Here is a 20,557-nt window from a genome sequence, read left to right as displayed (position 1 = left end):
ATCAAAAGTGAAATGACAAGATATAAAATTTAGGATACAAATATGTCTGATTTTGAAATTAATGTGCTATCGGCAGTTTTTCAAAAAAAAATTAAAAATTGTCAAATTCATAACTCTCGAATAATTTTCAGAATATGATAAAGAGTTAGTCTTGTATATATTGTGATTGTGACACTGGAAATACTTTCAGAAACAATACAAGTTGATGAACAGTCACGTATGAAAGAAGGAGAAGGCGATGGTAGTGATGAAGATTACCAAGCCTTGTCAACTAAAGAGGAAAAAGACCTAGAGAAGATGATGGCCAAGTGTGAATTTGCTGTTAGTAATGCCGAGGCATTCACAGAACAGTTATCAAGAGATCTGTCTGTATTGGATGGGGTTAGTGTGTTTACATGTCATCATTTACAACCTGTAACACCCAATTAAAGTAATACCACTGTGTACCACACTCATGTACAATCCATAATACCCCAAGTGAAGTGATTCCACTGTGTACCACACTCATTTCTAACATTCGTATCAAGTATAAAATCATATTGTTATTATTAAAAGCAACAGTATTATACTTTTACACTTAATGCTTTGAATGATTGTTGATGATTTGCCACAAGTGACAGTACCTTTCATGAAGTAATCAGTCACACAGTAAACAATTCAAAGTTGTAGCTAATTCTGTTCTGATATTTTATGCATTGAAATCAATGTTGTACTCTCTATATACATTGTACTGATGTGGTGCTGTGTGCAAATATTGAGATGGCATGGATTGTTTTTGCATTTGAAAGTTATCTAGTACCCAGTTTTTATTAACTTATTCAAAAATTACATTTGCTATGGAACAGATGGCTAGCAAGTTGTCTGTTCTCACTATAATATCACATTGTCTTAATGCAACATATTCAGTGTTCTATCACATTGTCTTGACACTTTATTTGCATTGTTTTATAGGAGAACATTCATTCTATTATGGGATCTGAAGAACAAGTTTTGATATTGATGAAGTTATTAGATCAATCACTCAAAGAAGTTGAGAAATTAGAAACTCGGTTAGAAAGCTATGACGATATGTTAGCAGTAAGTATAACAAGTTTTTTAAAAATCTTTGAACTGTAACTTTGAACCATTTGACTTCTTGATGCCCTTGAATTTCAATGAACACATTTTTCACACAGATACACACTTGTGGTGTCCACATTTTACAATTACATGTAGTGATATAGCGTTTTTTTCAGACTCTGCCGTGGAGAGTGTTAAATTTTGGCTAAATTCATGAAATGTAGGACCAGTAATGAGGATCAGAAAATAAGTAAGTCCATCCTAATATTAGGTAACATGTATTGACATATGTATCAGTTACAGTACTAGACAACTTAGCAGTAAGTTAGTATCTCAGCTATTTTGATTTTGTGTATTTTAATGCAGGGTGTAAAAACACACATGGAACAGATGCAGCAAAAAGATAGTCTGATCCAGGTACAGAACAAAAACAGAAATAAATTAGCAGATGAACTTGGAGGACTTATCAACCAGTTGGATCTTTCACACAAGCACATCAAAGCATTAATTGATGGTGACTTAAGTAGTCCTAATGGTATACATGATTGCAGTGAGGCTGCTCAACACTTGCAAGAAAAACGAGATATGGAGTTACATCCTTGTGAGTATTCAGATAAACCTATTATTGGTCTTAAGATGCACTACCATTTGAGCTCCACAAATATATTGCAATCACGTTATACTTGCCAGAAGGTCATACACATAATATGCTGTCCGCACATGTAGTAATCACCAGGCAGGTCATACCCATGGTGTATACCCACACATGTAGTAATCACCAGGTAGGTCATACCCATGGTGTATACCCACACATGTAGTAATCACCAGGCAGGTCATACCCATGGTGTATACCCACACATGTAGTAATCACCAGGCAGGTCATACCCTTGGTGTATACCCACACATGTAGTAATCACCAGGCAGGTCATACCCATGGTGTATACCCACACATGTAGTAATCACCAGGCAGGTCATACCCATGGTGTATACCCACACATGACAATTTTGAAAACTTTCGCGGCTACGAGATCTCGGCAAATGTATCGAGTGATCAACGACCTTCGTTTTCAAAATTGTTGCGTCTCGCATGTTCGGCGGCCGTTTTTGACGGGGGAAAGGGCAGATCGGGCCGTCGATTGTGCTGCGGGGGACTCCTAAGAAGTGTTGCGGTTAGGAAATGTCAGATTTTCCGTAGGTAGGTCGATATTTTGGCGAAAATAGGGATTGATACGTGCGATGCAGATCCGCATCGCATCAGCTGATTGGAATTCCTGCAGTAGGAATTGTAGCGTTAGGTGCGGGTTAAACACAAAAACTTAAAAAGTCACCAAAACAGACGAAAAAAACCACAAAACCGCAACAAGACGCTACAATTATTGCAGCTACATTGAAACCATTGTATTTTTTAATCCCTCTGACTTCCATCTTGCATACCCTCAGCTTTACGAAAGATGACAGCAGTCACTGAACAGTTAAATTTATTTGAGAAACTGAGTGTTGGCTTTGCACAGAGACTTTCAGCTCATCTCAATGGAATCTTTGTACACCAGGTAAGACAATCTCAGTCTTAATTATGCTACCTGTTTATAAAGACTTGGACAGATTGTGGTAGTTTGGCAAATCTGTCACAACTAGTGAAATAACACCTTTGTGTATTTGCTTGAATGAAGTGAGCTTCACATAAAGACAAACAAGATAACTGATACAAAGACAACAGTGTTCACCTCTGATGGAGGTTGATATGAAGCGTTTTTTATCAGTTTGATATTATGCAGGTTTTTGGTTTTTCTGCAGCATTTTAACTGTTCTTACAATGTATATAAATCACCCTCTGTAACAGTAATATTACAATGTATATAAATCACCCTCTGTAACAGTAATATTACAATGTATATAAATCACCCTCTGTAACAGTAATATTACAATGTATATAAATCACCCTCTGCAACAGTAATATTACAATGTATATAAATCACCCTCTGTAACAGTAATATTACAATGTATATAAATCACCCTCTGTAGCAGTAATATTACAATGTATATAAATCACCCTCTGTAACAGTAATATTACAATGTATATAAATCACCCTCTGTAACAGTAATATTACAATGTATATAAATCACCCTCTGTAACAGTAATATTACAATGTATATAAATCACCCTCTGTAGCAGTAATATTACAATGTATATAAATCACCCTCTGTAGCAGTAATATTACAATGTATATAAATCACCCTCTGTAGCAGTAATATTACAATGTATATAAATCACCCTCTGTAGCAGTAATATTACAATGTATATAAATCACCCTCTGCAACAGTAATATTACAATGTATATAAATCACCCTCTGTAGCAGTAATATTACAATGTATATAAATCACCCTCTGCAACAGTAATATTACAATGTATATAAATCACCCTCTGTAACAGTAATATTACAATGTATATAAATCACCCTCTGTAACAGTAATATTACAATGTATATAAATCACCCTCTGTAACAGTAATATTACAATGTATATAAATCACCCTCTGCAACAGTAATATTACAATGTATATAAATCACCCTCTGTAACAGTAATATTACAATGTATATAAATCACCCTCTGTAACAGTAATATTACAATGTATATAAATCACCCTCTGTAGCAGTAATATTACAATGTATATAAATCACCCTCTGTAACAGTAATATTACAATGTATATAAATCACCCTCTGTAGCAGTAATATTACAATGTATATAAATCACCCTCTGTAACAGTAATATTACAATGTATATAAATCACCCTCTGTACCAGTAATATTACAATGTATATAAATCACCCTCTGTAACAGTAATATTACAATGTATATAAATCACCCTCTGTAACAGTAATATTACAATGTATATAAATCACCCTCTGTAACAGTAATATTACAATGTATATAAATCACCCTCTGTAACAGTAATATTACAATGTATATAAATCACCCTCTGTAACAGTAATATTACAATGTATATAAATCACCCTCTGTAACAGTAATATTACAATGTATATAAATCACCCTCTGTAACAGTAATATTACAATGTATATAAATCACCCTCTGTAACAGTAATATTACAATGTATATAAATCACCCTCTGTACCAGTAATATTACAATGTATATAAATCACCCTCTGTAACAGTAATATTACAATGTATATAAATCACCCTCTGTAACAGTAATATTACAATGTATATAAATCACCCTCTGTAACAGTAATATTACAATGTATATAAATCACCCTCTGTAACAGTAATATTACAATGTATATAAATCACCCTCTGTAACAGTAATATTACAATGTATATAAATCACCCTCTGTAACAGTAATATTACAATGTATATAAATCACCCTCTGCAACAGTAATATTACAATGTATATAAATCACCCTCTGTAACAGTAATATTACAATGTATATAAATCACCCTCTGTACCAGTAATATTACAATGTATATAAATCACCCTCTGTAACAGTAATATTACAATGTATATAAATCACCCTCTGTAACAGTAATATTACAATGTATATAAATCACCCTCTGTAACAGTAATATTACAATGTATATAAATCACCCTCTGTAACAGTAATATTACAATGTATATAAATCACCCTCTGTAACAGTAATATTACAATGTATATAAATCACCCTCTGTAACAGTAATATTACAATGTATATAAATCACCCTCTGTAACAGTAATATTACAATGTATATAAATCACCCTCTGTAACAGTAATATTACAATGTATATAAATCACCCTCTGTAACAGTAATATTACAATGTATATAAATCACCCTCTGTAACAGTAATATTACAATGTATATAAATCACCCTCTGTAACAGTAATATTACAATGTATATAAATCACCCTCTGCAACAGTAATATTACAATGTATATAAATCACCCTCTGTAACAGTAATATTACAATGTATATAAATCACCCTCTGTAACAGTAATATTACAATGTATATAAATCACCCTCTGCAACAGTAATATTACAATGTATACAAATCACCCTCTGTAACAGTAATATTACAATGTATATAAATCACCCTCTGTAACAGTAATATTACAATGTATATAAATCACCCTCTGTAACAGTAATATTACAATGTATATAAATCACCCTCTGTAACAGTAATATTACAATGTATATAAATCACCCTCTGCAACAGTAATATTACAATGTATATAAATCACCCTCTGCAACAGTAATATTACAATGTATATAAATCACCCTCTGTAACAGTAATATTACAATGTATATAAATCACCCTCTGTAACAGTAATATTACAATGTATATAAATCACCCTCTGCAACAGTAATATTACAATGTATATAAATCACCCTCTGTAACAGTAATATTACAATGTATATAAATCACCCTCTGTAACAGTAATATTACAATGTATATAAATCACCCTCTGCAACAGTAATATTACAATGTATACAAATCACCCTCTGTAACAGTAATATTACAATGTATATAAATCACCCTCTGTAACAGTAATATTACAATGTATATAAATCACCCTCTGTAACAGTAATATTACAATGTATATAAATCACCCTCTGTAACAGTAATATTACAATGTATATAAATCACCCTCTGCAACAGTAATATTACAATGTATATAAATCACCCTCTGCAACAGTAATATTACAATGTATATAAATCACCCTCTGTAACAGTAATATTACAATGTATATAAATCACCCTCTGTAACAGTAATATTACAATGTATATAAATCACCCTCTGCAACAGTAATATTACAATGTATATAAATCACCCTCTGTAACAGTAATATTACAATGTATATAAATCACCCTCTGTAACAGTAATATTACAATGTATATAAATCACCCTCTGCAACAGTAATATTACAATGTATATAAATCACCCTCTGCAACAGTAATATTATAATGTATATAAATCACCCTCTGCAACAGTAATATTACAATGTATATAAATCACCCTCTGCAACAGTAATATTACAATGTATATAAATCACCCTCTGTAACAGTAATATTACAATGTATATAAATCACCCTCTGTAACAGTAATATTACAATGTATATAAATCACCCTCTGTAACAGTAATATTACAATGTATATAAATCACCCTCTGTACCAGTAATATTACAATGTATATAAATCACCCTCTGCAACAGTAATATTACAATGTATATAAATCACCCTCTGCAACAGTAATATTACAATGTATATAAATCACCCTCTGTAACAGTAATATTACAATGTATATAAATCACCCTCTGTAATAGACACAAGCAACAATAATATTACAATGTATATAAATCACCCTCTGCAACAGACACAAGCAACAATAATATTACAATGTATATAAATCACCCTCTGCAACAGACACAAGCAACTATAATATTACAATGTATATAAATCACCCTCTGCAACAGACACAAGCAGCAATTACATCCATTCTGTCTATTGTTCCTGCACAGCTTAGTTTCTTTGTTTTATTGGATCTTAGATCTTGTGGTGTTTATACTTTGACTAGTTACCAACACTAATTACATTGTAATGTTTTTACATCAACTCATTTCCCATTGCTAATTGCTACAAGCAACCAATAACACTTTTGTTATTTCACAAGGTGCAAATAGTTAGTATTTATATTATAGCATTAATTACTACCCCAGTTTATCTATCATGCTTGACTGCTGTTTGCAAGTAACGTTACAAATGACTTAGTCAGATAGAAAGGTCACCAGCCTCAGTTATTTTCCATCAAGTTCATAATCATTGTACATGTGTAAAGCAGTGGTGAATACCAAATCCTTATTGATACCAAAGTCTATAAACAATTCATAGCCAACATACTAGTATTGGCACTTAAAATTGACATGCAGATAATTACACAAGTGTAAGCCAGTGAATTTTAAAGTAGCTCAAGTGATGTAGACATGCTAGCAAAATCTCAAGTGAAACACAAACTGATCATTCTCACAACAACAAACTACATTGTACATATTGAAATCAAATATGTATCTAGGGGTAATGAACATGGTGAAATACAGAGAAGTATTCAACAGAGCTGACCCAATCCAAACACTATTCCAGTCACCGACTCACTATTTAATGTCATGGTTTATATTCTAGGGTAATGAACTTGGTGAGACATTGAGTAGACATTCAACAGAGTTGACCCTACCCAAACACTATTCCAGTCACCGAGACCTACTACCCTACACAGACCTAATGTTGTGGTTGAAGAGAGCCAGTCATTCAAGTTTCACTCAGCTGTTTAAAGTAAGTCCTTTGTTTTCTGGTTAAAATGTAGGAGATGACGAGCATGATAATGAGTAAAGATATTACCGATGTAATACAAAATATCTTCTTTATAACATTATCCTGTTCAAAAATTCATATTATATCAAAATTTAAACCCAATACAGTTACAGTAGATTAATGATAACAGCTGCTTTAATACCTTTCCTTGTGAAGTTTGTGTGTATGTATTGTCCAAATGTATAATTTATGAGTGTGTGCAGGCACATATCTATGCATGTGTATGTATCTGTGTGTTTGCACATGTGTGTATATAATGTACATACATGCAACCCTGTGTGTGTGTGTGTGTGTGTGTGTGTGTGTGTGTGTGTGTGTGTGTGTGTGTGTGTGTGTGTGTGTGTGTGTGTGTGTGTGTGTACACCAATGCTCCTGTCTGTCTGATCTACTTCAAGATGAAAACTGACAGGCTATTTATAGGTATTTGTTGGGAATGTTAATACTTAGGGTGTTTATTTAGAAAATTATGCAGAACATGATTGGTGTGCGATTTTGAAAATGTGATGCTAGCCACAAGTTTTATCCACAGTAGTAAGACTCATGACAATAGAAGGTGTAGTTGGAAACTACATTGAAATAGACTGAATGGAGAATGGTAGCTGTAATTAATCTCTCTCTCTCTTTATACCTGTTGGAAAATCTACCAAACCTTTACCCAACAGTTCAATTCTTATGATTAGTTTAATTATGCTTTACTCACTGTATGGTACTATGTATACTGGCTTGATGTCCATGTGTAAACAGTTGTAGATCCTGTTACACAACAGGCGCTAGGCAATTGTACATGCTCCAGTGAGTGTAACATAAAGTAACTGTATTGTTCCAGTTATCTAATAATAGTAATAATGCAAATTTATAATGCACCTTTCCTTCTGAGAGCTCAAGGCACGCACAATTATTACCCCTAGCATAGATCAATGACAGCACGATGGCCCTTTATACCGATACTTCCTCAACTCACTGGGGAGCATACAATCCATTGCAGCCTTTATAAGCGCATAGGATTAAAACATTCACATTGCAACATCTATCCTACCAGGTCCCCAATTATACAGCTTGGTTGACTGATGCACAATCATGGTTCAAATCGTACCAAAGGACTTTAGCCATTCAGAAACAAATGGCAGCGACGGGTTTTGAACCTTTTGCAACCTGCGGATTCCAAGCCGGCCACTCTGACCATTCACCTATCATGACTCCACATTTACATCATAGTACAGGGGCATTTAAATACTAAATATATAATAATTGTATTACTGTATTTGTTGCATCAAGGTTTGTAAAGACATTCACTACATTCACTACAGTTCCAGTTCAGTTGCCAGGTAATGAAATATGTGTGTCCAGTTTAGTTCAGATGCAGGGATAAGACATCAAAAAAAATAACAACATTAGTGTACTGAGGTAGAATTAGAACAGTATGGGTTTTTTATTCAGTTTGTAAGCCAACCATAACAATCCACATAGTGTTCATTACCATAGCAACAAGGGGAATGAAATGAACTCTACATAATTTCTTTAGATGGTAACAAATTGGTTCTTGTATTCAATTAAGGCAGTGAGTAGTGAAAGTTGTTAGTAATTGCTGTAACAGTTATTTGACCTTTAGGTCAGTCCCACTATACACATGCCTGGTGTGTGTCAGTCATTCATAGTAATACATTGTCAACACATTTCACTCAATGAATTATTGCCTAGAGTCTGATAAAAGAAAGCATATTAAAAAGGTTTTATTCTGAAAGTTTATATAATTCATTTGATATGTTCAACAATGGTTTAAAGGTGTTTGTATGTGCAGTGACCCATACAACATAAACTATGATGGAATGTTAATACTATGTCTGTATCTGTGTTTTGGAAAGTTAACAAATTAAAATAACTTGGAAGTTATTCTGAATTTTCTTTTCAGGATTTGTGTAGTGATTCTCTGACACAAACTAAGTTACTTTTCAAAAATGTTATTTTAGCAAACTAGATGATATTAATTCTTTTAAGTACTGTTTCCATGGGTACAGAGTTTCATAATATTTTGATGGGCCATAATTTTCATAGAAAAGACTTATATTTGTGGGTTTTTTTATCAGAAGATATATGGCTACAATGACTCTCACAGTAGAATGTATCAGTCTATGAAAGCATTGGAAGGCCTATACAGGATACAATGACTCTCACAGTAGAATGTATCAGTCTATGAAAGCATTGGAAGGCCTATACAGGATACAATGACTCTCACAGTAGAATGTATCAGTCTATGAAAGCATTGGAAGGCCTATACAGGATACAATGACTCTCACAGTAGAATGTACCAGTCTAAGAAAGTGTTGGAAGGCCTATACAGGATACAATGACTCTCACAGTAGAATGTATCAGTCTAAGAAAGTGTTGGAAGGCCTATACAGGATACAATGACTCTCACAGTAGAATGTACCAGTCTATGAAAGCAGTTTTCCCGGTGGGGTGTTGTAATTCATTCACAATATTGGGTGGGTAGTAGGCTGGCAGGCAAGATGAAACCCAGTGAGAAGGAGGGAGGGCATATGTCTATCATACAACACCAGTGGGTGGGCCCATAAGAACAGCTTAATACCCTCCAGTCCCCACACATTTTTTGAGGGGATGATTCTATTAAAACATCATTTTCGGTGTGGAACAACATACAATTAATGAAAACCACAAATCTGGTCTTTTTGCTGCACCTGTAGTTTGTATCTATCATGTAGCTTGTCAATCTAAGTGTGCCATATACATACACATATACTAGTCTAGCTGTACAAGCAATTGATAGCTGATTCATTGCTTGGTTACTAGCATACAAACTAAACAATTCAAAGCTAACTGTGATAATATTTTAGCACTCAACTCTTTATATTTCAATTCATCTACTTGAGTAGTTGTCAGGTTTATGATAAAAAGCTGACATTTCATGATTAACTCTTCATTTAGAGTCTAAGTCCTCATACTACTGTCAAATTATGTAGGTAAGATGTGGGTAAGATAAATAATGTTTTAATTCTTTATTTTACCATATATTTATTTGAGATAATTTTATACTAGATCATACCGTTGTCTTTTATCTTAGTTTATATTCTTACAAGTTTTATGTGGTTTTTCTTTTAACTTGTCTTTTATCTGCGAAACTACACCAATTTCCATTGTAAGCTTTTGCGTTTATATGCAGCAATAAAGTATCATTATTATGAATTAGAAATAGAATGGACATTGTTCTGATAACATGCACTTCAAAATTAAGTGAGTGGACATTTTCCATTGTAATTGTTGTCAATATCTGTGCTACCTGTATGAGTTAACAGTCTTGTCAATATCTGTGCTACCTACATATATGAGTTAACAGTTGTCAATATCTGTGCTACCTACATGTATGAGTTAACAGTCCTGTCAATATCTCTACTACCTACATGTATGAATTAACAGTCTTGTCAATATCTGTGCTACCTACATGTATGAATTAACAGTCTTGTCAGTATCTGTGCTACCTACCTGTATGAATTAACAGTCTTGTCAATATCTGTGCTACCTACATGTATGAATTAACAGTCTTGTCAATATCTGTGCTACCTACATGTATGAATTAACAGTCTTGTCAATATCTGTGCTACCTACATGTATGAGTTAACAGTCTTGTCAATATCTCTACTACCTACATGTATGAATTAACAGTCTTGTCAGTATCTGTGCTACCTACATGTATGAATTAACAGTCTTGTCAATATCTGTGCTACCTACATATATGAGTTAACAGTCCTGTCAATATCTCTACTACCTACATGTATGAATTAACAGTCTTGTCAATATCTGTGCTACCTACATGTATGAGTTAACAGTCCTGTCAATATCTCTACTACCTACCTGTATGAGTTAACAGTCCTGTCAATATCTGTGCTACCTACATGTATGAGTTAAACCCCAATGTTCAATTCCCATAGTCCTGGATTACATCTCTCTTATTAGTTGAGCCATAAGGATTAAATAGGATCATTTTTTTGTTAAGGACTTATTGACTAACTTGTTTCTAAGTAACTCTGCTAGGTAACTATGTTTCACATTGTAATGTTAATCCTAAGCCAACATTGGCAGCCTGCCATAGTTTTTTTTAATACCGAAATGATGTCATGTCATGTTGTGATTAGGATGTCAACCTTACATCACATATTTTGTATCTAAAAATCTAGAAGGTGATAGCAATATTACAACCAGTGTATTATGTTTTTTAATAGATAGATTTCATAAAGGGCAGGACAGATATGGAAGTAGTTCACAACACAAAGCCTATGATTAGTTTTATTTTTTATCATTATTATTTTTACAGATATTGAGAAATTGTATATTTTTAACAGTATTTGTTTGGATACCAATTACACCAAAATGTATTCTGACATTTGAAGTATTCAGATATACACATTGGGTCTTGAATCTGATTCAAATAATAAATAATGATAGTAGATAATTGTACCAAACTAAAATGTTACATTGTGTATCAAACGGTACATATTGCCAACTACCATACCATGCACCAACTATTTATAATGTACAGAATTCTTTTGTTTTAGGTATTAATAATGACTGTCTTAAGGGTACTCATCAATAGTGTATAGTTATGAAAGTGAAGGAGATTGCTAGAAGGATATCAGTTATGGTCTTATTGTTCAAAGAAAATTGTGCAGTGTGAACAAATAAAAAAATTACAAAAGAACTGTTGACAAAGTCTCGCTTTGGTCCCATGTGGATATTATTGGAATGTATATTGAGAGTTATGAAATGAACACAGATCAAATAAATTATCAACACTTACTCATATCGTAGAGTTATTTTTCCAGACAGTATTCAGAGTTGCTTGCATATGTACCACAAAATAAACCAGACTGTGTATCCCCTCAGGTTAGTGGTAAAAAACAAACATACATGCCCACCTAAGATGCATAGTGCAGTCCACAAGTCAGTATAGTGTGTGATACATTGATTAATCCTAGACATATAATGAATGCAATATTTCAGAGCTGACACAGATATGAAAGATTAATGTTATCTACATTGTATGAATTTGTAAAACTAGGTACAGTCTTTGGATTTGCAGAATTTCATGGTTGGGATTTCACCCAAAGTTTTATCCTATTGTGACTTGGGTATTATTCTTTCATTACCTGTTCATTCAGTATACAGTTAATATAGAGTAATGCAATAGAAATCAGAGTCTGAGGGCAGAGCATTACTCATAGTCAGTGTCAATCAGTCAATCAGTCAGTTACATCTTACAAGCTACAAAAATACTATTCCAGTTTTATGATGTATAAATGATACAAAACTCTGAATGGAGGGATTCATGCTATTTATTCACCTTGCTATGTCTGTTAGAATGTAAGTACTAGTATGATTATCTTCAACCACTTTTCACTAATATAATATTATAGAGTCACTCTTATTTTGACCATAAGACTGTAGGGTCTTTGCTTTAACTAAAGGTTGTCTTATAGTGTCAATCAATCAGTAACAATACAATACAATACAATACAATACAATACAATACAATACAATACAATACAATACAATACAAAACAAAACAAAACAAAAGAATGTATATGAAGATACAAAATTTTCTCATACTTAAAATTGAACACCTTGTGATGAATCCTGCACTACTGTCTCACTGTCAGATAAACTATGCCTATACCAAAGGATTCAACTGTCTCACTATCAGATAAACTATGCCTATACCAAAGGATTCAACCATCTCACTATCAGATAAACTATGCCTATACCAAAGGATTCAACTGTCTCACTATCAGATAAACTATGCCTATACCAAAGGATTCAACTGTCTCACTATCAGATAAACTATGCCTTTACCAAAGGATTCAACCATCTCACTATCAGATAAACTATGCCTATACCAAAGGATTCAACTGTCTCACTATCAGATAAACTATGCCTATACCAAAGGATTCAACCATCTCACTATCAGATAAACTATGCCTATACCAAAGGATTCAACTGTCTCACTATCAGATAAACTATGCCTATACCAAAGGATTCAACTGTCTCACTATCAGATAAACTATGCCTTTACCAAAGGATTCAACAGTCTCACTATCAGATAAACTATGCCTATACCAAAGGATTATATTTATAGATCCCTTCTCAATGTCAAAACATGTAAGACACAGATTACCTGTCAGCTTATACTATTTGAGTGAGAAATGTTTCTTTGACATTCAGTTTGGTAGCATGTAACAAATTGCCTTACTGTATTCCTTGCATTGATAACAGATTATTGTGTATTAGTCAAATTGTAAGCATTGTCATGTCAGCTAGGACTGTTGATTTGTGTCATCAATGGTGTTTTCTCTTTTAATACCTTAACTGTCTTTGTATTAACCAGTCAACATTGTCTTTTTTCTCGTGTTCTGTTTTTTAATTGGCATTACACACAATGCACACTTATAATGGTGGTAGTCATACTAAACTACAGTTGACCTTGCTTTCATCAGTACAGGTCAAGTCACAATAATTCTGTCAGAATTTCTGACAGACTGTAAAAATGATGACTTAGAGAAAGTAATGAAATAAGAAACTTGTAAAACAGTTCTTAAAGTTACAGTGGATCTCAATTTCTGACAAGAACAATTTTGTCAATAATAACCAAGGATGTAGCTACCAGCAATTAAAAAATGTCAGTTATTTCTGTACGATGTTAACAGTTACATGAAATTCTAATTTGTATTCTAGTTGCAACTTATAAAATCAAACTTCTTTGAAAAGCCTGTTTAGGTGCCAAACTAATCAAAGATTGAAGTATCAGACAGTTTCTCATCCACTTTCAATGACTCAAAATGTTTTTTGTATTCATTTACTCTTGGAACGTTTTGTAGTCCTGTCATACTATGTGATATAACTCAGTCCTTTAGGGAGTACTAGTCAATTGTTATCATTTAATATACCAAGTGAAATGCCATCAAAGTGGTGATATAAATGTGATTACAATGACCTGGTGTTAATTTACTAGTCCCCAGAGACCGTACCATCAATAGACCTGGTTTGTGTGTGTGTCCTTGGCGTTGGTGGGACTTGCCCCCAAAACATGCATGTAAACATGTATTACAATAACAGAACATGTAGTGAACATGTTCAGATAACATGTCAACAAGTATTAACAAAAAACCAAAATGAATATTATGTTTAACACACAGTGTAAAGTTGAAGATGAAAAGAAATCCATGTTTTTTTATGAATTGTTCAAGGATTGTCAAGTATGAAATCCTGGAATGTCAAATAAAGAGTTTCTTGAAATCTGTCTAGAATCTAATCACCAATATAAACCATAACTGTAATCATGCTAATCATTGCAAATGTTATCAAAAATGTTGACACTTTTATAAATGTAGTCCCATGGAAAGCTACAAATTCAAAATCCTGTATTTTTTCTGGCGCTAACTTTATCAAGAGATATTGTGAACCATGGGTATCTAAAGCACCTTCTTTCCTATCTCCCTAGTTAGTGGTGGTAGAGAGCTGTCCTAAGATGATTAGATTCCAAGCTACAAACTACTATAGTACTAACTGTTACACAGTGATTTGTTACAGTCCATACAGATGCCAGATTATCCCAACAGCAGCAGATGTGTTCATAATGTTTAGACAAAAAGCAGATGCTAGACTTTCTGAAATTCATGAAATAAGTAGTTTTGTAGACAGTGTCTTCTATAGTGGTGTTATCTCTCAAATATAACCCTGTATTCAACATATGAGATTGCAAGTCATTTGAACACTATCATTGATAGCAACCAGACAATGTTAACTTTGATGACCAATTATTTACTGAGGTCATTCCATGCATTAAACTGAGTTATATCCAGATATACTTACTTTTCAATCATTGTCATGTTTGTGCTTTTATAAACAACACAATTTTATAACTATTAAAACATTGAAGTAACACTGGTTGTCAACTCACCTGATAACAGCAACAAGTGACCAGTTCACTTAAATCAATGATGTCAGCTTATCTAAAGAGCTTTTAAATATCAAACAATAGATAACAAGGAAACAGAAGCACTGCTTTACATAATTGAGTAAGTCTTATTTTGTAGACAAGTAATGGTCTAAGCTATATAGCCTGTGGGCTGATTGATACAAAACAATATAATGTGGACGCTACTTAAAATGTGCTAAGAATCAATAATGTCTCAGCAGGGACTCATTTGTCAGAAAAAGTACTGTGGGCTTGACCAGGTATATTTTGGTATCACCTAGTGTGTGTGTGTGTGTGTGTATGTGGCAATACTGACTAATTAAGGAGGTTTGCACTGAAGTGTCAGTGTTTGTTTAAGGGGACAATATTGATTTTGTTGTTGCTAGGTAGAGTTGAGTAACTGAGAACATTGATAGTGTCAGCATATCAACAGTTATAAGGCAGTCTATAACTTAATGAATGAATGTGTTATAACTGTATTATTACCACCTAGTCTGGATACCAACATGAATGATAACACTAGACTAACCAACACTACCACCTAGCTGTGTTCAGTAACGACTGGTCTTACATTCAGCCAATCAAATGGTTCTTTACAACTACCTAGAGTCATGCAGTGTGTAGGAAACTTTGTACTGATGGGTTTTCTTGAGACAGTCCAGTTCATGTTTTTGCACACATATTTCTGTCAATGTCCAAATACATTAAAGACCAACTCCCAAGGTTTTAATGTTTTTTCATCAGATATATTTTAGGTTTGTTGCAGGTTATATTTGTCAGTTGAGGTAAACTTTATATTTCTAGTTGCTAGTCTCTGATAAAATAAAATCCAGTGAAATTATAATATTTTCAAAGTCTTTATATATATATATTATATGGAGTTATAAAAACCCTGAAAGCTGTCGTCAGTAAACCACAATATCTAAATGAAAATAAATATTTCAAAGTATTTAGAAATGTTCAGGTTTCAATTTAAGAAATCTAAACTTGTCAAGATTTCAAACACTGTTTTAATTTGAAAGAGTTCCATGTTGTTATATCCTAGTATTAACACCAGTTGTGTAAATCAGAAGTAGGCAACTATTTACAACCATTTGTATAAATCTGAAGTAGGCAACTATTTACAACCAGTTGGATAAATCTGAAGTAAGGCAACTAATTACAACCAGTTGTATAAATCTGAAGTAGGCAACTATTTACAACCATTTGTATAAATCTGAAGTAGGCAACTATTTACAACCAGTTGGATAAATCTGAAGTAAGGCAACTATTTACAACCAGTTGTATAAATCTGAAGTAGGCAACTATTTACAACCAGTTGGATAAATCTGAAGTAGGCAACTAATTACAACCATTTGTATAAATCTGAAGTAGGCAACTATTAACAACCAGTTGTATAAATCTGAAGTAGGCAACTATTTACAACCAGTTGTATAAATCTGAAGTAGGCAACTATTTACAACCAGTTGTATAAATCTGAAGTAGGCAACTATTTACAACCAGTTGGATAAATCTGAAGTAGGCAACTATTTACAACCATTTGTATAAATCTGAAGTAGGCAACTATTTACAACCAGTTGTATAAATCTGAAGTAGGCAACTATTTACAACCAATTGTATAAATCTGAAGTAGGCAACTATTTACAACCAGTTGTATAAATCTGAAGTAGGCAACTAATTACAACCAGTTGGATAAATCTGAAGTAAGGCAACTATTAACAACCAGTTGTATAAATCTGAAGTAGGCAACTATTAGTTGGATAAATCTGAAGTAAGGCAACTAATTACAACCATTTGGATAAATCTGAAGTAGACAACTAATTACAACCAGTTGTATAAATCTGAAGTAGGCAACTAATTACAACCAGTTGGATAAATCTGAAGTAAGGCAACTATTTACAACCAGTTGGATAAATCTGAAGTAGGCAACTATTAGTTGGATAAATCTGAAGTAGGCAACTATTTACAACCAGTTGGATAAATCTGAAGTAGGCAACTAATTACAACCAGTTGGATAAATCTGAAGTAGGCAACTAATTACAACCAGTTGGATAAATCTGAAGTAGGCAACTAATTACAACCAGTTGGATAAATCTGAAGTAAGGCAACTATTTACAACCAGTTGTATAAATCTAAGTAGGCAACTATTTACAACCAGTTGTATAAATCTGAAGTAGGCAACTATTAACACCAGTTGTATAAATCTGAAGTAGGCAATTATTTACAACCAGTTGGATAAATCTGAAGTAGGCAACTATTTACAACCAGTTGGATAAATCTGAAGTAGGCAACTATTAGTTGGATAAATCTGAAGTAAGGCAACTATTTACAACCATTTGTATAAATCTGAAGTAGGCAACTATTTACAACCAGTTGTATAAATCTGAAGTAGGCAACTATTTACAACCAGTTGGATAAATCTGAAGTAAGGCAACTATTTACAACCAGTTGGATAAATCTGAAGTAAGGCAACAATTTACAACCAGTTGTATAAATCTGAAGTAGGCAACTATTTACAACCAGTTGTATAAATCTGAAGTAGGTAACTATTTACAACCAGTTGGATAAATCTGAAGTAGGCAACTATTTACAACCAGTTGTATAAATCTGAAGTAGACAACTATTTACAACCAGTTGGATAAATCTGAAGTAGGCAACTATTTACAACCAGTTGGATAAATCTGAAGTAGGCAACTATTAACAACCAGTTGGATAAATCTGAAGTAAGGCAACTATTAACAACCAGTTGTATAAATCTGAAGTAGGCAACTATTTACAACCAGTTGTATAAATCTGAAGTAGGCAACTATTAACAACCAGTTGGATAAATCTGAAGTAAGGCAACTATTAACAACCAGTTGTATAAATCTGAAGTAGGCAACTATTTACAACCAGTTGTATAAATCTGAAGTAGGCAACTATTTACAACCAGTTGTATAAATCTGAAGTAGGCAACTATTAGTTGGATAAATCTGAAGTAGGCAACTATTTACAACCAGTTGGATAAATCTGAAGTAGGCAACTATTTACAACCAGTTGTATAAATCTGAAGTAGGCAACTATTAACAACCAGTTGTATAAATCTGAAGTAAGGCAACTATTAACAACCAGTTGTATAAATCTGAAGTAGGCAACTATTTACAACCAGTTGTATAAATCTGAAGTAGGCAACTATTTACAACCAGTTGTATAAATCTGAAGTAGGCAACTATTAGTTGGATAAATCTGAAGTAAGGCAACTATTTACAACCATTTGTATAAATCTGAAGTAGGCAACTATTTACAACCAGTTGGATAAATCTGAAGTAAGGCAACTATTTACAACCAGTTGTATAAATCTGAAGTAAGGCAACTATTTACAACCAGTTGGATAAATCAGAAGTAGGCAACTATTTACAACCATTTGTATAAATCTGAAGTAGGCAACTATTAGTTGGATAAATCTGAAGTAAGGCAACTATTTACAACCATTTGTATAAATCTGAAGTAGGCAACTATTTACAACCAGTTGGATAAATCTGAAGTAGGCAACTATTAGTTGGATAAATCTGAAGTAAGGCAACTATTTACAACCATTTGTATAAATCTGAAGTAGGCAACTATTTACAACCAGTTGTATAAATCTGAAGTAAGGCAACTATTTACAACCAGTTGTATAAATCTGAAGTAGACAACTATTTACAACCAGTTGGATAAATCTGAAGTAGGCAACTATTAGTTGGATAAATCTGAAGTAAGGCAACTATTTACAACCATTTGTATAAATCTGAAGTAGGCAACTATTTACAACCAGTTGGATAAATCTGAAGTAAGGCAACTAATTACAACCAGTTGGATAAATCTGAAGTAGACAACTAATTACAACCAGTTGTATAAATCTGAAGTAGGCAACTATTTACAACCAGTTGTATAAATCTGAAGTAGACAACTATTTACAACCAGTTGTATAAATCTGAAGTAGACAACTATTAACACCAGTTGGATAAATCTGAAGTAAGGCAACTAATTACAACCAGTTGTATAAATCTGAAGTAGACAACTATTAACACCAGTTGGATAAATCTGAAGTAAGGCAACTAATTACAACCATTTGTATAAATCTGAAGTAGACAACTATTAACACCAGTTGTATAAATCTGAAGTAGACAACTATTAACACCAGTTGGATAAATCTGAAGTAGGCAACTAATTACAACCAGTTGTATAAATCTGAAGTAGGCAACTATTTACAACCATTTGTATAAATCTGAAGTAGACAACTAATTACAACCAGTTGGATAAATCTGAAGTAAGGCAACTATTTACAACCAGTTGGATAAATCTGAAGTAAGGCAACTATTTACAACCATTTGTATACATCTGAAGTAGGCAACTATTTACAACCAGTTGGATAAATCTGAAGTAGGCAACTATTTACAACCAGTTGTATAAATCTGAAGTAGGCAACTATTTACAACCAGTTGTATAAATCTGAAGTAGACAACTATTTACAACCATTTGTATAAATCTGAAGTAGGCAACTATTTACAACCAGTTGGATAAATCTGAAGTAGGCAACTATTTACAACCATTTGTATAAATCTGAAGTAGGCAACTATTTACAACCATTTGTATAAATCTGAAGTAGGCAACTATTTACAACCAGTTGGATAAATCTGAAGTAGGCAACTATTTACAACCAGTTGGATAAATCTGAAGTAGGCAACTATTTACAACCAGTTGGATAAATCTGAAGTAGGCAACTATTTACAACCATTTGTATAAATCTGAAGTAGGCAACTATTTACAACCATTTGTATAAATCTGAAGTAGGCAACTATTTACAACCAGTTGGATAAATCTGAAGTAAGGCAACTAATTACAACCAGTTGGATAAATCAGAAGTAGGCAACTAATTACAACCAGTTGGATAAATCTGAAGTAGGCAACTATTTACAACCAGTTGGATAAATCTGAAGTAGGCAACTATTTACAACCAGTTGTATAAATCTGAAGTAAGGCAACTATTTACAACCAGTTGGATAAATCTGAAGTAGGCAACTATTTACAACCATTTGTATAAATCTGAAGTAGGCAACTATTTACAACCAGTTGGATAAATCTGAAGTAGGCAACTATTTACAACCAGTTGTATAAATCTGAAGTAGGCAACTA

General features: G+C 33.0%; 1 protein-coding gene across 2 annotated transcripts in view; it reads left to right on the top strand.

Moving 5' to 3' along the window:
* The window catches only part of LOC144438527 (exocyst complex component 1-like), a 67,459-nt gene that overhangs the window by 14,298 nt on the left and 32,604 nt on the right, over window positions 1-20,557 (top strand). For both annotated transcript variants that reach the window (XM_078127593.1, XM_078127592.1), the window contains 5 exons: window positions 191-381; window positions 952-1,077; window positions 1,426-1,660; window positions 2,500-2,609; window positions 7,231-7,380. In XM_078127593.1, the coding sequence (XP_077983719.1) occupies window positions 191-381; window positions 952-1,077; window positions 1,426-1,660; window positions 2,500-2,609; window positions 7,231-7,380 (812 nt within the window). The remainder of the gene's footprint in view (window positions 1-190; window positions 382-951; window positions 1,078-1,425; window positions 1,661-2,499; window positions 2,610-7,230; window positions 7,381-20,557) is intronic.

The sequence above is a fragment of the Glandiceps talaboti genome, chromosome 8, assembly GCF_964340395.1.
Source record: "Glandiceps talaboti chromosome 8, keGlaTala1.1, whole genome shotgun sequence".
Taxonomy (NCBI): domain Eukaryota; kingdom Metazoa; phylum Hemichordata; class Enteropneusta; family Spengelidae; genus Glandiceps; species Glandiceps talaboti.
Note: the sequence above shows the minus strand (reverse complement) of the source record. Positions and strands in the feature narration are given on the sequence as shown.